The sequence below is a fragment of the Amblyomma americanum genome, chromosome 5 (genome assembly GCF_052857255.1).
Source record: "Amblyomma americanum isolate KBUSLIRL-KWMA chromosome 5, ASM5285725v1, whole genome shotgun sequence".
NCBI classification, from domain to species: domain Eukaryota; kingdom Metazoa; phylum Arthropoda; class Arachnida; order Ixodida; family Ixodidae; genus Amblyomma; species Amblyomma americanum.
The window spans coordinates 39,166,228-39,183,906 of NC_135501.1; the positions used below are offsets into that span (position 1 = coordinate 39,166,228).

The window sequence follows — 17,679 nt, forward strand, 5'->3', positions numbered from 1 at the left end:
ATGCGGGCGCTATTTACATTATTGCAGTCACGACCAACCGGAGATAGGCACGATCAGTTACTGACCCGCGGGCATTGATAGTATCAAGTTTTAGAGCGCAAGCTCTACCTCTCCCATGCAAAACCTCAATGTCGCTCCGAAGAGTGACCTTGAAGCGGGGGTGTGGCTGTGACGTCATACCACGTGACTCGCCGCGCCTCAGCGGAGCTGCACTGCGCGGAGCCGGCGGCGTTCACTCACCTTCACAACTGCGTTGAACAACGTGATTCAAGCTCACCTCGCAATTGCGCTGAACCACGTGACTCTCCGTTAATCTGATAAGATAATGGAAAACGCGGAGCGTGCTTGACGTTCGCAGGTATCCATGGAGGAGTCGTGCGCTGGAACCAGTGCTTCGGCTGCGTATCGTAGGCGGCTGATTGAATCTGATGATTCTTACGGTCAAGAACGTGGACAGGGCACGTTGGCGAAGGATAGAGGGAGAAATTTTAAGCCACAGCAAACCGTGTCTCACCATGCGTAATCGGGCTTCCGCTCTACAAAACAGGTTCATCCGGGTTGAGCCTTAGCCAATTTTGTTTACTACAAAACTGCGTGAAAGGAAAGTAGTTACTATATAAAATTACACATAGAGCATGGGTGAGCATGCCGGTGTGCTATGGTACGAAAGGCGTACAAAGAAAAAGTAAGCTATTGCTAACTCTGAGCACCGCGTTCCTGTTGTCTAAAAATTTCATGGCGAAGTCTAACAGCCCTATTTAACATTTTGCATGTTTTATCTTAGCTTCATTAAGGACGAAGCTAAGTCCTCTTAGCTCTATTAAAGACGAACCTTTTACACCTGTGCCCTGCTCATGTTTCTCGAAAAGCGCCTCGAAATGTATGGTTTGGTATGCTTTTGTTGGGACATCTGATGGGAGAGTTGCTGCTTTAGTGCATTTTCTGCATCGTTTTCTCTCAGCATCTAAAGCGGATGTTTTTTTTCTTGCAGACAACGAAATCATCATCCGCATGAGGAACTACAACTGCGTGTACAAAGAGAAAACAGCCATCTACCTCACTATGGAAAGAATAATCAAGTAAGCCTTCGGAGGTTCAAAAGCACACTGAATATGAATTATTCATTTGCCTGGCTATAGCTTTGCCTTCCGGCTTTAGGCCAGGAGCTATACAGAGCACAGATGTTCCTGTATAAATAGCGCGCTGTATAAATAGTACATAAAATGTGCGATACCATTAGTGGGCTGTGTTAGTATTTCCACCTATAAAATTTTTCATGGTCAAGCGGATTCATGACAGGTATTTTAATTGGACTGAATGCTTATTCTTTGCCATGAAATAGAGGAAATGTGCCTCAGACGGTAAGCTATCAGGGCACCTTGCAAGGTGTCCGAGGCTCAGAGAAGCAAATAATAAAAAAACGAAGGAAGGGTGATAAAGTATGTCCATGCTCACAAGCTAGCTTAGACACGAAGTTACAAATTAAAAACCAGCAAAATTTGCTCTCGTGAAACAAGCAAATCAAAGTGTGGAAAGCAGTAAGCGACCAACGATAGTATAACGGTATGCACGACTTCGTGTCTTCATTCTAATTTATTTTATTTATTGCACCCTAAGGGCAAGAAGCACTACAGAGGAGAGTGGGTTACATAGGATAAAACAAAACAATGAATACAATGCAGTGAATATTAGTGAAACGTGAAATGAACTTTCTCCTGAACCTAAAAAGTTAGCTGGTGCATCGCGAAAACGTAGGCTGTTTTTAATGGCTGCAATAAAACTACTCAAGGCAACGCTCACTTACGGAAGAAAAACAACTATTGAGCTACGTTGATGAATACAGTTTAAAGTCAATCATTAGCGGTGTAAGAAGAGTTGCATTATTAATGCTGTTAGGATTTAGGGTGTATGGTAAAGTTACCCGAAAACATAGAGGCGAAATGTGGTGGTTCCCTTTGGGAACCGTTCAGTTTAAAGATCACACAAAAGTGGTAGTAGCAGTAGTAGTAGTAGTACGACGGAACGAAGAAAGACGAGGACTGTGCTAGTGGCACGTCACGAGCGCCTGGCTTTTCTGGGGTCATATTGTATACACCTGATAGCAGCTGGCGTTAAGGAACAAACTTAATTAATTTGGCTCTTAGAACTGCTTACGTGCTGTGAAAGCGAAAACATTAGTGTGTCATCATGAACGTTATACCTCGACGCGGGTTGTGCACTGAAAAATAAAGCGAAGACGCGCCACCGAACGCTGATTCCACAAACACTGAATTCACAGGGTCCGAGTGAAACACTCAGACACTGGGTTCAGATGCCTTTCATGAGCTAGTTTCCAACCTAACTAACAGACGTATGCTATATGCAACGAGAAAACGTATGACACCACCCACAACTGTGTAGGGCGAACAGTTGCGTCGCAATTATGATAGGATTGGTTTTTGTGGAAAGAAAATTACGCAGTAACTGTCTCGCATCGCGGTGGACACCTCATCCGTGCCATAACGGAACGGAGTAAATAATATAGGAAGGCATACAGTTGAAGGTGGTGGTGGTGGTGAAAACTTTAATAGACACAGAAGAGATTAGGACACGCATGTCCTTGGGATCCCGCACGGCTCCACTGAACTCAAACGTTCATGTCCCGGAGGCTCATGACGCTGGGAGCCCTGTCTGTGGCGATGGTTTGCTTGGCCGGGTCCTCAAATGCAATGGGGTCCCCCAAGCCTCCCAAGTGGCAAGGTGCTCCAGGCCTCGCGGTGTAGGATCCGCCGGGCAGAGGAAATGGACATGATCGAGAGTGGCTATAAAGTGGTGGCAGAGGGCACAGGAGGGGTTTGTGTGGACTGGGTAATAGCGCGAGCGTATATAAGGGGTGGGTAAGGTGCGTGTTTGGAGTCGCCTCCGAAGTGCGTGGTGAAAATTGTCGAGGGAGAGATGGAGTGGAGGGTGGAGCCGACGTTCGGTTTTGCAGGCCTGCGTCAGTTCACTGAATGAATGCAAGGTGCATATGTCGTCGGTTCGAATCCCTGTGGCAAGCTAGCCTCCAACTTGACTAGCACGTGTAAGCTATGTATGCAATGAGAAATCTTTTTACACCACCCGGAAGACTGTAAGACAAACAGTTGCTCACAATTTTGGTGCCAATATAATCGAGGAAAATGGGCGCCACATTGAAGTCGTCCATTTTGGGCATATATAGCCAAAGGACATGTATTTGATTGTCTGACATGGCGGTGCTAAGCTTGCTGTGAGCACGGTGCACCCGCTTCCCATCGCTGGGATTTTTTGTATCACATGTGAGTACACACACTCAACACGCCGCCGCGTCTTCTCATAATGGGGCTAGTAATGCTTTCGCACCAATATAATAGTTGTACATTAATGCAAACTAGTGAATAATAGGCTGTATATGGGTAAAGATTGCTATTAACAACAGCCTGGGCATTTTCTTGGCTCGTGGTTGTTTTTTTCGCAACCAGTTGGTTTCTTATATGTGACATTACATGCTCTGTTGTCTCGCGCGCTACAGTTTTGTTCAAGTGCGATGACACTGAGCCTTTCCCACAAAATGCTAACTCTTAGAAGGAGGAGGTCTGCAACGCCCATCATGACACAGCAGCTGTGACCTCCGAATTACTTGAGCTCTACGATCTACCATTTGCAGTCGCTGTTGCGTGAACGAACGCTTTGCTCGTACGGGCTACGCGCCGGTGAGGACGCCTCTCTTGGCTGCGGGGCCGCATCCTCACCCTCGTCGATCGCTCATATGTCGTGGTTGAGTACGAGGTTCTTATGAGTGACAAACAGTATGCCGCGTACGAAGCCGGGGACAATAAGGAATCCTGCCGCACACCAAAAATCGGCCACCGCGTGATCCCTGTTCGCTAATGTCGAAGGGAAAGAGTCTCAGCCAGAAGCTTACCGACGCGAGTTAAGTCGGCCACTGCAGCAGTGGTGTGGCTCACCGATGACTGCGGGAGGCGCATGGTCGCAGCACGGTCCACCCCTTCGTCCTCACTTCCGCTTCAAGATCGGCATACAGCCCGCGCGCGAGTGCCTTGGTCAGCACAATGTCAAGTGTTGCCGAGAATCTTCCTGCTTCGGCCTCGTTTCTCGTACCGCCTATGCCGACTGCAGCCGCAGAGCACTGCGAAAGGAGGAGAAATGCGCGCCGTGATGTTTACAAACAGAAGCGCGGAGCGGTCTCCTCGAAGTGGGCCTTCTCTCCGCGGTTCCTGCCATGGCCACCGAAACGGTTCCTTTGGGAGCCGTGGCTTCGCCCCGTGGCGTAAACGAAAAGCGCAGTCATATGCGAGACGTGCGCTGGTTATATCTGGCTCTTGATGCTCTAAGCGTGGACCTCCTTGGAAAGTCTGGCCTGATGGCGGAGAGGAGACGCCGACTGCGCTCGGAGCGAGCGGACGCATCTTATATGCGGTCTGCGATTTTCCGGCGATTTCACCAGTTTCCGGCTATTTACAGCCACCAATTTTTCACAGGACGGCCCGCCACCCATCCGGCGTCACCTGTGGGACTTTTAACTACTTTCAGGCGAGTGTCTTCAACTTTACGGCCGATTTGCGGCAACGCCCGACCGCGGGAGCTAGGCCTAACGGCTCAGCACGCCTAGTGCGTGCTCTGCTCCCACCTGCGGCGGCGACGCCCGCTTCGCCTCGACGGCGCTTCCCTGCATTTAAAGATGCAGTACACAGCCACCGGCACGGATGTTACCGCCGCGGAGCTCTGGCCGATGGCACTTGGACGGCGCTCGAAATGCAACGCCGCTACAGACGCCCGCCACCACCGGCAACGCCGCCGGCCAACACCCAAACGCCTGCAGCCACCACTGTCCTGTCAGACCAACGACCCCGCGGCCGTCCACCACCGCCGACTAAAAAACGACCACTTCCTCGCCTGCCTATAGAGGACTACAAAATCGTCTTCCGACCGCAAGGTACCGTCGACCTCAACGCAGTCGGCCCGGCCAAATTGGCGATGGCCATCTATAACGCCGCCAAGATCGACGGCCGCCTTGCAATCACCGCCGACCAAGTCCGCATCCACCCCACAAACAACACTGTTACCATCAGCACACCGGAAAAAGAACGGGCGTTCCTGTATGCTAAAATACAAACGTTAACCATTGACTCCAATGCCATCCGGGTAGCCACGTACGCCCCAGCCCCCGATGACTCCGTTCGAGGAATCATATACAGAGCCTACAGTCACGAGACCGACTCTGAGATCCTCGCTGAGCTCCAAGCTCGAAACCCTGATCTCCCCGTAGTCGCCGCACGCCGCATGGGCCGCACACGACATTTCGTGGTGACTATCGCCAATGCCAAGCTACCCCGCTACGTGAGGTATCTCGGCTTCACTTTTGAGGTGTACCCCTACAAACGCCGTCCGGAGGCATGCTTCAACTGCCGGAAGCTAGGCCACAGGGCGGATGTGTGCCCCCACCCGCGACAACCGACCTGCCGACGCTGTGGCGCAGCCCATGACCCTCCTCCAGCTGGCCAACCGCCCACGTGCCAAGCCTCATGCATCGTCTGCAAAGGTGCCCACCCTACAGGCAGCAGAAGCTGCAAATACCGGTTCACGTCCTCCACTCGGCCCAAGTCTTCCCCGTCGGTCACTGACACCGATACCGTCTCCAACTTGGCAAACCCCGGACGCCAGTCCCGGTCCCGAGACCGCAAACGCGGCGACGACAACCTACTGCGGGACGGCTCCTTCCCCCCGCTTGGCAGCGACGGCAGCGACAGCCCTTCCAGCCGCACTCGCAGCCGTTCCACATCCGCCTCACCCAGCTCTCGGGCCAGCTCTCAAGCCCGGCCGGGGACCAAAGCAGCCAAACAAGTTGGATGGAAGACTCCTGCACAAGTCACCGCTTCTCCACCAGATTCACAGGTAAGGGAGCTGGCAGATATGGTCAAGGAACTACAGCTACAATTGGCCAAAGCAAACGCTAAAATTCATAGCCTAGAATCAGCACAGGCAAACCCCAAATTGCAACCACAGCAGGTGGCTCACGCTCCCACATCCGACCCTGTAGGTGATCCACGCATGGACACTGAGCAGCCTAAGCGCACGAAGCGTAAAGCACCTCTCCCCTCCTCACAAGCAGACATAGATGCCAAATTCGAGGCAGCTGATGCGCGAATGGCCCAATTCGAGGGCGCCCTCCTTCGACTCGCCCCCACCATTGACCGTCTAGTAGAAAGCTGCGCCACAATGGCAGCCAACATCCAAACCCTTCATACCAGGCTCGATACCCTCACGAATGCCCCGACATCAGCAACCCCCTTGCAGTCGCCAACCCCTCCTAACTACCCAGCACCCATTATTGTCGCCACATCGGAGAGTGCAACCGCGCGCTCACGTGCAGGCGGCATTCTTAAATCACCCGTCGCGCTATCACAGCGCCCCGAACCCTACGGGAAACGCGATGGCTAGCTCCCCCTTCACAGTTTGGCAATGGAACTGCAGGGGCTTCAAGGCGAAGCGGCGAGCCTTGGAGCACACCCTGCAGGCCCAGCCGCACACCCCCCACATCATCGCACTTCAGGAAACATACATGGACACGAAACTTACCAGCTACGCCGCATATAACCAACAAACGACACCAGACCAACGGCCCAACACCGCCATCCTGGTCCACCGAAATTTAGCAGCTAATCATATAGACCTTAGTTACCCCGAGGTTCCGCACACTTTCGTACAGGTCCTACCGAACAGTCGCTCACAAGCCCCGCTCCACATCCTTAACGACTACAGCCCCCCTAGCGACAAAAGCACACGAGTGGCAACCCTCGTTCGTAAGGCCTGCGCGACTGCACAAACAGGGATGCTACTCATCTTAGGTGACTTCAACGCGCCGCATACCGAGTGGGGCTACCCCCGCAAAGCATGCGGTCGTAAGGGAGCCAAAGTGTGGGAGACAGCCCAAACACTGGGCCTGACACTACTCCTAGACCCCGACAGGCCTACTCGCATTGGAAACAGTGTCACACAGGACAGCTGCCCCGATCTCACTTTCGCCCGCAACATCCCAGACGTACGCTGGGAAAACCTCGGCATGAACATAGGTAGCGACCATTATGTTCTCAGCACAACCTTCACGGCTACACACAGCAAAGCCCCCAACCGAACAATCAGGCACACTAACTGGGACGCCTTCCGATACGTGCGCGCCAAACGCACTTCGGCCCCCATAGACGACCTGGACGCATGGGCAAACGCACTTCTCGAAGACACCGCCAATGCCACCTCCACGACTACCCAGAACGAGGATGGCCCCTCTCCCGACGCCAAACTAATACACATGTGGGAGGCCCAGCGCAGTCTTAGGGCTCGCTGGCTCCGCCAAAAGCACAATCGACCCCTCAAGCTCCGTCTCGTTCGCCTCGAGCGAGAGATCGAAGCTTACTCCGTCAAACTGAGTCAGGAGCAGTGGCATCAAACCTGCGACCGTCTTAACGGCCAGTTAGGATGCAAAAACTCGTGGTTCTTGCTCAGACATTTACTGGACCCAACTCACACCAAATCCACATCTCACAAGAACCTCACCCGTGTCATACACGCTTTTCAGGGAACAAATGAGGAACTCCTCGCTACCCTGAAAGACAAATACATCAATACTTCCACTGAAATTCCCATCCCTTCAGGATACACGGGTGCTCAGAACACCAACATGGACGCCGACATCACGGCAGGAGAAGTCCGCGCCGCCCTCAACCAGATTAAAACCACCGCGGCCGCTGGCGACGACCACATAACCAACAAGATGCTTCGTAACCTCGAAGATCAGTCCGTCGAAGCACTCACGGACCTCTTCAACCAACATTGGCATGAGGGTCGCCTTCCAGACACTTGGAAGCATGCCAAAGTGATTTTCATACCTAAGCCAGGCAAACGACTCGAGCTGGGCAACCTTCGGCCCATCTCGCTCACGTCCTGCCTGGGAAAGGTCATGGAACACGTCATACTCAATAGACTCCACACTCACGTAGACCAAGAGGACCTTTTCCCCCCCACTATGATCGGCTTCAGAACCGGCCTCTCCACTCAAGACATTATGTGGCAAATCCAACACGACATCCTCGATCCGAGACCCATCCGAGCTACACGAACCATCCTAAGCCTAGATGTCAGCAAGGCTTTCGACAACGTGTCACATGCTTCCATCCTGGCAAACCTCTCACAAATGAATGTAGGCACTCGCACTTACAACTACATCGCCGACTTTCTTCATAACCGTACAGCAGAACTTCATATTGCAGACCTCCACAGTGAGAAGATCACACTAGGCACCCGAGGAACACCACAAGGAGCAGTCCTATCTCCGTTCCTTTTCAACACTACAATGAGAGGCCTCCCTCTGCTCCTGGAAAAGATACCTCACATTAAACACTCAATATATGCCGACGACATTACCCTGTGGACCAACTCTGGCTCTGACGGGGAAATCCAAAACTCCCTCCAAACAGCAATCGATAAAGTACACTCCTTTGTACAGGCGAACGGGCTCACATGCTCCTCCACGAAGTCCGAATTACTAGTCATCAGGGACAGACGAGCTCGCCTGCCTGTCCCCGACCCGCAAGAACCTATTGTGCTTCAAGTCGACACACATCCCATACCTCCGGTCCGCACTATTCGCGTTCTGGGTATGTTAATACAGAACAACACGCAAAACTCGGAGGCCATTCAGCGCCTCCGCACCACAGCCAACCAGATCAACGGCCTTATCCGCCGCATCAGCACCCGCCGCAGAGGTATGAAGGAGGATGACCTCTGTCGGCTCACGCAAGCTTTCCTCATTAGCAGGATAGTCTACTCCTACCCCTACTATCACCTCCGCCGGAAGGACGAGGAAGCTGTGAACAGCATTATACGTTCAGCTTACAAAGCGGCACTGGGGCTACCTCAGTACGCAAGCACACAGCACCTCCTCCAACTCGGCATCTACAACACGCTCACAGAACTCATAGAGGCACACAAGACCGCCCAAATCCACCGCCTCTCCCGCACTAAACACGGGCGGCTCATACTTGACCGTCTCAACATCAACCCCATAGGCGACGTCCACCCCACGACGCCCATTCCGATAGGGGTCTATAGCCGCCTAGTTATAAAACCAATCTCCAAAAACATGCTACCTGGCCGCCATGATACCGCCGTCAGCTGAAAGCCCAAGCACTAGATGCCACATACCTTGCCGACGAACACGCAATATACGTAGATGCTGCACGGCAAAGTGCAAACACATACGTGGCTTGTGCAGCCACGCCACAGTCTACTCTCGTCACCGCCGCCACAGTAGTAGCTCACTCTCCGACAGCGGCAGAAGAAACCGCCATCGCGCTGGCCATCGCTGACCCACGTACGCGCACAGTCCTCAGCGACTCCAAAAGAGCAATACAAAATTACTCGGCAGGTTTTATCTGCCACCCCGCTGCACGCATCCTTCGCGGCTGCACTCCCGACCATAAGATCAACCTGGTCTGGGTACCCGCCCACGCGGGAAACTCTGGAAACGAAGGGGTCGACCGACTAGCCCGAGGACTAACCAACCGGGCGGCCGGCCCCACGGACCCAGACGCTCTTGCCGAGGCTCCCCAGACCTTTGCCGAAATTACCAACCTCTACAGAGAGATGAGACGCCAGTTCCCGCCTCCACACCCCGACTTGAACCGAGCGCAAGCCACCTTGCTCCGCAGGTTGCAGACACACTCTATCCTTAGCCATTCTAGACTTTCACTCATCACAGACCGGGAATACGACCCCGTCTGCCAAAATTGTTACCAGGGAGAAATCGCCACCCAGGCTCACATCCTCTGGGGTTGCGCGGGAAATCCGCCCCCTCGAACCTTACTGCCAGCTCCCTCCGAAGATGGATGGAACGAACTCCTCAAAAGGCCAGACAAGAGCATCCAACTGGCGCTCATTTCGTGGGCCCAGGAAGTCGCCCCCACCTGCGGGCCACACCAAGCCCACCTGCCCTAAATCCCGCCAATCTATGGCAATAAAGTTGTTTCTCTCTGATGGCGGAGATGACGGTAGTCGGCCAATTGAACGCACCGAAAAAAAAAATGGTTTCTGTATATGTTGCCTATAGCTATAGGTTGCCGTATATGCATAGGTTGCCGCATATGTCCTCGGTCGAGAAACATGCCCTTCTTGATTTTCTGGTGAAGAATTGATTTTCTTTACGCTTAAGTGCAGCGAGAACCTTCAAAAAGGAGGATGCGCACGGCGGCGAGGATCGAAGATTGTGCAGTAAGCGATACTCAAAGTGACCCTGCACATGAATATTTCTATAATTTTTCTGTGTGAGGAGTGTAACATCAACGAGAAATAAGTCTAATTGCTTTATTTTGCAGAGAGTAGGATGAACAGTGAGTTAGACAGGCAGAGCAGAACAGCGAGTTTAAATATTAACATGCAGGGAACCAAAGTCATGTTAAAAGTCTCGCTAGGGAACAGCATGCAGTCAACAATCGGTAGCGAGGCACTGTAAGTGGTAAGGAAATACCTCTGCTTAGGGCAGGTAGTGACCGCAGATCAAGATCACGAGAGGGACATAACTCGATGAATAAGACTGGAATCGAGCGCATATGACAGGTTCCCTCAAATCATGAATGGCAGTTTACCAATATCCCTCAAGGAAAAAGTATACCACAGCTGTATCCTATCGCTACTCGATCACCTGCGGGGCAGAGACGTGGAGTCTAATGAAAAGGGTTCAACTTAAATTAAGGAGAACGCAGCGACCTATGGCAAGAAAAATGATAGGCGTAACTGAATAGAGTGGAAGTGGGCAGAGTGGGCGAGGGAATAAATGCGGGTTGCTGACATCCTAGTCGAAATCAAGAGGAAGAAACGGGCTTCGGTAGGGCACTTAATGCGAATACAAGGTAACCGCTGGTCCTTAAGGGTAACGGAGTGGTTTCCAAGAGAAGGCAAGCGTAGCAGGGGCGGCAGAATATTAGGTGGGCGGATGCGATTCAGAAGTTTTGTGGGGATAGGGTGGCCGTAGCTGCTAAAGGACCGGGTTAGGAAGAGAGATATGGTAGAAGCCTTTGTCCTGCTGTGCGTGTGGTCAGACGTTTGAGGATGATTGTTTAGGCATCAACTTTAATACAAGTTTTTAATTTTACGTTCATTGCGAAATTAAGTGTTTGCTCGTTAAATTGAAAGCAGAAGTGTCTATCCTTATATTAGGAATAAAATGAAGAACTTTGTTGGAGAGAGGCGGGGGGAGGAGGGGGGCGATCATTCGGTCTAAAGCTTGTAAAGATGTTATTGAATTTATCTGCCAAAGAAGAACGGGAATAGGACACGCAATCGGTCACAAGCTCACACAAGCTTAGTTTATTGTGACTGCGCTTTTAGTTTGGTGGTGTTTGTTCCAAAAGTATGCAGCTGAAGTAGTCCGTGTTCTTCATGTTTGTGCTGCGTTCCCAGTCATCCCATCTCCCGCCTCGTCGATGAAAGCCGCCGTGAGCAGGTCCGCTAATCGGTCGTTCGCGGCGCTCACTCGAGCAAGCGGTCGCATAACTCGCACCCGACGGTAAGCGAATTGGGTTAATATTGATTTTCGGTGTCTTTTTGAATAACCCACTCTTAAAAAAATCCGCGCTGCTGTTCACGTCGCCATCGTGTCAAACTGTGGATGTCGCGTGACCAGCACCAGCCCCGAAAGTCTATAAAAAGACCTTGTAGCTTTTGACCGAGCTCCGCCGCTGCGACTAGCACGGACACTCTGTGATTTGTATTTGCCCAGGTGCCATCGGCGTGCGCGATTAATGAAGTGACGATGTTCGTAGTGCTGGCGTAAGGGTTTAGAGATAACAATGACCCTGTGCCAAATGCCGCTACAAGTGCCAAATGTGCCTGAAAGGATCACCAATCCGACGATTGCGATGCTGCGCCACATTGCGCAAACTGTGAAGGCGACCAGGCCGCTTATTCAAAGTTCGGGTCGGCATAGGAAAAGGAAAAGAAAATTATTTGGTTTATGGTTTTCGGAAGTTCAACGTCTCAAAGCGACTCAGGCTATGAGGAACGCCGTAGCGAAAGACTGCCAAAATTTCGACCACCTGGGGTTCTTTAACGTGCACTTACATCACACACTACACGAGCCTCTAGAATTTCGCTTGTATCGAAATTTTATCGCCGAGGCCGGGATCGAACCCGCGTCTTTCGGGTCAGCAGCCGAGCGCGGTAACCATTTAGCCTCTGCAGCGGCGGCAAAGGAAAAAAATATCATAAAGTCATGTAGTCGAGGGTTGGACGGCATACCGTCTGGTCAGGAATCATGGCTTGACGAGATTCACTGGTCAGTGACCAAGGTCAAATACAAATAAGGACGTTTCGGGAGTGCTACGGCTCCCTTGTTCATAATGTGAACAATTGTGAACAAGGGAGTGGTAGCACTCCGGCAACGTCAATATTTGTGTTTGACCTTGGTCCGTTACCAGTGAATCTCATCTTATCATAAAGTCCAAAAAAAATAACAATTAAAGAGGCAAGGAAGCGTTGCAAAATGGCTCAGGGCACATTCTCTTTCACTGCAGATACAAATCTCGCCGCTGTGGTGCGTTGGCACGGCGCACCACATTGGTCTTCGGCACCTGCACCGCTCACTCAGTGAGGCTGAGAAAGGGCCACCCACGGCCCTGGCAGGTGCCAGCGATAGCTTCTATGCCATACCCGAAAAAGGGCTCGCCGGCCACCAAGCCGGCAGCCCGCAAGGCTTCCCGCGTTCAGCAGAATCCCGCAACACCCCTGCCCGCGGGTTTCCCATGGAACTCCAGTGCCTCCACTTAGGGGATGGATACAAATCAGAGCTTGACCCCGCCGCAGCGGTGGCGGAGCTCTCTTAATCGATAAAAGAAAAAACCCGATAACAGGCCCTAAATAAGGAGGGACCTAATGTTGTGAATACATCTCCCCAAAATTATCATGGCGTTGTTTATGCACTTCTCCTGCTGATCCACTTGCTTATCCACTTATCCACTATACCAATGCAACATACCTTAAATTCTTTAGCTGCCGTAACACTTTGCCTACAGGAGACCAACTTGGGACCTTTTTATAAGAATATTTTCAAGAAGTATAAAGTGTTTCGCCGTGACCGCGAGCAAGCGCGTTGGCTTTCTGGATGCGCTGCTATTGTAGTTCAGACCGATGTTGCAACCCATGAAATAAAGCTCCAGACGAAATATGAAGCTGTTGCAGTCACAGTTCTTAGATATAAAGCAATGACCATATGCTCAGTACATCTACAACCACACATCACAGTAAAACTCTGATTTTGAAGCTATTTTTAATCAGTTACATAACTGGTAGTTGGTTATCATGCGCGCTCCCCGTTTTTGTGGAGTGAACAGACAGACACTAGAGGCGTATGATATAAGGTTTTATTCGGTGCAATAATGTTTGCCTACTCAACAGAGGCAAGCCTACATATTGCTCTCCAACCTCAAGGAACATGAGCTGCATAGACTTCTCTTCTAGCTCTTCATCCGTTTTTACCGATTTTAAGTGGGATGTCCTTGATAACCATCGCGGAAGCGATCACCTTCCTGTGGTGATTAACTTTTCATCAACACTAACATTGCCACCACTGTTTAGATTTGCATCTTTACATTGGTGCATACAAGACGTTCCCCATAAACAGTCTTTATGTAGAAATCAACAAACTATCACTTACAGAAAGAAGAGCCACGCTCACATGCTCCTACATCCTAAAAAATTATGGCGCCACCGTCTGGAAGACGTGGAAGGAACGAGCATTATCTGTTTGGTAGCGCAGTCTATCGTCCCTGCGATGTATATACCACATGATTAGGCTACTTTTCCATTCCTCACGGCGAGCGCGCGCATACCGCCTGTGAGCTGCCGAGCTGTTGCTCCATACTAAGCCTAACCATCCCTAAATATGAGCCCAATTAGGCGATATCGGTGTCTAACATGTTCTAGTGATCGAGCCCGTTACGAATATGCCATTAGTTAGGCCATGACGCGTTCGGGTAAATAAATATAAGCAATTTAAATTAAGCATAAGTATAACTAAATATTAACTTGATTAGCTAACAAGGTTTCTGTTGTATTCAACTCATCTGGAGGATTCCAAATATCTATTTTGTTTCATGATGACCTGATTATTTACTGAGTTGTAAGCGATTAAACTTAATCACGTGACTAGCCAGTTATGACCACAAACTAAGTGACCTCACCAATCAATCAGCAATTCGATATACTAATGAAGTCACCAGTCAATCACCAATTGGGTTGCTGCATCAATTTACTATGGGGGCCGCCATCTTGAATTCCTCGGACGGAAAATTTCACGCCGAAGGGAGGTGGTAGCAGACCCCAAGAAATCGAGAAACGTGATGTATAAGAGATAACGCTCTTAAAATCCGTTCGCTGCCGAAACAGTTGCTACCACATAGCTACAAAGTGCTCATCTTCAACACCAACAACAAACCGCAAGCAACCAGGCCACTGCTCTTGCGATTTGCCGGAATCTTAGCGTACTAAAGACAATACGTGGCATTGCGCAAAGACGACGCCCACTACCTCTATTGTACAATGTTCCTGCAATCTGAGATTTCACTCTTACATAGTTCCGCAAAAAAGAGACTCCACAACAACATGTATTACAAGAATTGCTTTCACTCGCAAAAAAAGGACAGTACTTTCATAGCTTTTTACACAGATCGTTGAAAAACAGATGTTTACATTGGAAGCGCAGCAGTACAAGGGAATTGGAATTGAATAGTAAGGTTTCTACAGTGTACATCCATGTTCACTGCCGAGTTTTATGCTATGTGTGTAGCCGTAGAAAAAATTGTTGTCTCTCAGCAGCATTACTTATATTGACTCGCCAAGCGTACTTACAGTACTTCATTCCTAAAATGCAATCGGTCCGCTGCTTGGTGACATCATACACAACATAAGTGCCATAGCTCAAGGACAAAGCATAACACTCTGCTATGTGCCAAGTCATGTCGGATCCAAAGGCAACCAGAGAGCAGACTTGTGCGCTCCTAAAGCTGGTGGCAAGCCGATAAGGAAAGTGAATGTACATTTTAAGGATTGCATGAACTTCGTGCCCTGTAAATTAAGAAAATAAAATGGCAGTGGGCTTGGAGCTACAAAGCAAACAACACTGCACCTGGCAAAGCCAGTTTTAGGTGAATAGAAGTTATGTTTCTACCAAGAGCGTTTCATTGGAGTAATTTTATGTCGTCGCTGTATATACCACACATACCTTACACACAACTTTCTATTGAGAAATGAAGACAAACCTGTTTGGGAAAAATGTGCAGATGAACTAACCGTGAATAACATTTTATTTTCGTGTGGAAAAGCCGAAATAGTATGAAAAATGTATTTTACCAAGTTTTATAATGAAGACATTCCTTTACACCGAATATCACTCTTAGAATAAGATGCAATTGTCGACATGTCCTGTGCGTTTAACTTTATAAGAGAAACAGGTTTCCTCGAAAAACACTAAATTTTAGCATTGTTTCGCTTTATTTTTGATACGACTCAGCCACCCTCTCATTCCCTAGAAGAAAGCTGATGTTTTGTTTTATTCGTTGGGAGGCTCAACATCCTTTCCTAGCCAAGGATGGCTGCTGAGGTTACCCGCCCTTCTTTGAAGCTTTTAATATCATCCATACATAAATATTCTTTTTACTTAATCACCAGGTAATACAAAAGAAAGTTTTAGGCCCTCCAAACCAGCGATAATTATTATTTGCATAAACTTCTGCAGAAAACAAATTCCATATACCAAGAGCTTGCCGCATGATGGCCTGAGTTGCCTATGCGCCATAAAACCCAACAGAACGCAGCGCACTTTCTCGCGCATTTAATTGCATTCATCATGATATGACCAAAGTGTGAATGGAGTTTAGGGTCACAGCGATGTGGTTGCCCCCATTTTTATTTTTTATTATAGATACCTCAAGGGCCCTTGAGAGCTTTACAACGCCATCTTCCTTTCCCGGTAGAAGTTGTGCGTAGCGCAGCCAGACGTACAGTTTCGGACAGAATAATATGGACCACGCTTCTTTGTTCAAGCTCTTCTGTCGCTTTTGCAACAGAAATGCAACTGTTTGCTGCCGCCATGCGTAAGGGCAAAAGTAAATATTGCTGGCATATGTATTAGACATCCATTATCTTTCGCTAGGTATTTCCTCAGAAGACCTCCAAAGCGTGATCCGTTTACTTCTCTCCATGACTACTTTCTCTGCCAACGAGTAAAATACTTGAATCTACTCTTACTCACTGCGGCGTTAGAAGAGACCTCCAAAGCGTGATCCGTTTGCTTCTCTCCATGACTGTACTTTCTCTGCCAACGAGTAAAATACTTGAATCTACTCTTACTCACTGCGGCGTTAGAAGAAGTGTAGTGTTGTTTAAATCACTGTAGCTTTCTTCGGTAGGTGTCACGAATCTCTCCGGATAACACACGGACCGAAAGAATGGACTAGGCGACGGGTGTACCCACACAAACGTACATTTAATACACCCTACGTGCCATACACACTAGAACACAAAACTAGCAAAACTAACACAAAGCACAAAGACTATAAATGCACACTAATACCAAGCGTCTACTACTAGCGTTCTACTATTCGTGGTCGGCGTTCATGCTCACGGTTGGTTCGGTGCGGCTGCGGCGTTGTATGGATCCCGTAGGCGGCGTCGAGGCGGCGCTCGCCGTGCTTGGGCTGGCGTCGCTGGCGGTGTTCGACGTGCTCGGGCTGGCGTCGCTGGCTGCGTCGTGAGGCGCGCTCACATTAGCGGGAAAACGCGCAACGCAGGACGTTTTCCGCGTGCCGCTTCCCGCACAAGCCCGTTTTTCTCCCGCGGACAGCCTGCTGTGCCGTCCCGCAGAGCGATGGGTTCGGTACCTATTTTTCCCGTGCCGCTGACGAGAACAGCCAATGGGCGCCGACCGTGAACCGTGACGTCGGTCCCAGTTCAGTGACCCCGTCGGCGGAGGCGGAGGCTGCGCGCGTCCGGCTGGCCGGGCACTCGGCGGCTGCTTTGCCAGGGCGACGGGAGGGGAGCTAGCAGACGATCAAGACGACGACGCGAAAAAAGGGTGCGCTTTCCAGTCTTCTCTTTCTGCTCGTTCGGGTCCTCCCTCAGCGCCTCCTCTCTCCACATTCCAAGACAACCGCAGCGAGAAAACGCGCGCAGTGTGAGCGTCATTCTGAGGAGCTGCGAGGCAGCGCCGACGTTGACGCTGTGCCGGTGCGGGAAGCTTCCCGCTAGTGTGAGCGCGCCTGTACAAGCTCCAAGTCCAAGCGCCCGTGGAGGTGATGCCGGTGTTGGCGTTGGGAGCACCACCCGGGTGGGTGGCAACAGCGCTGGGGACACCCCTGGCCGTAGCAGGTGGTAGCGTCCTCTGTTGACTCCCCGGAACAGGCTCAGGCACGGCAGGAAGTCCACGATGCGATGTCGTAGAACGCGAGCTCACCGGAGCAGTAGCCGGCGTCGCTCTCTTCCAACCGATGTGCCCCTGACCCACCGGAGCCTCTGCTTCTCTGCTGTTCCCCCCTGTGCCTCGCTCTCGCTCGCCCTTTTATAGCCTCGGTGTTAGTCCACGTAAGCCTTGTCGTCGTCTTCTTCTCTTCTGCA

General features: G+C 50.5%; 1 protein-coding gene across 5 annotated transcripts in view; it reads left to right on the top strand.

Annotated features, from left to right (window-relative positions):
- Positions 1-17,679, top strand: part of LOC144132393 (uncharacterized) — an 82,512-nt gene that overhangs the window by 60,334 nt on the left and 4,499 nt on the right. For all 5 annotated transcript variants that reach the window (XM_077664769.1, XM_077664773.1, XM_077664770.1 and 2 more), the window contains one exon: positions 992-1,079. In XM_077664769.1, coding sequence (XP_077520895.1) covers positions 992-1,079 — 88 coding nt within the window. The remainder of the gene's footprint in view (positions 1-991; positions 1,080-17,679) is intronic.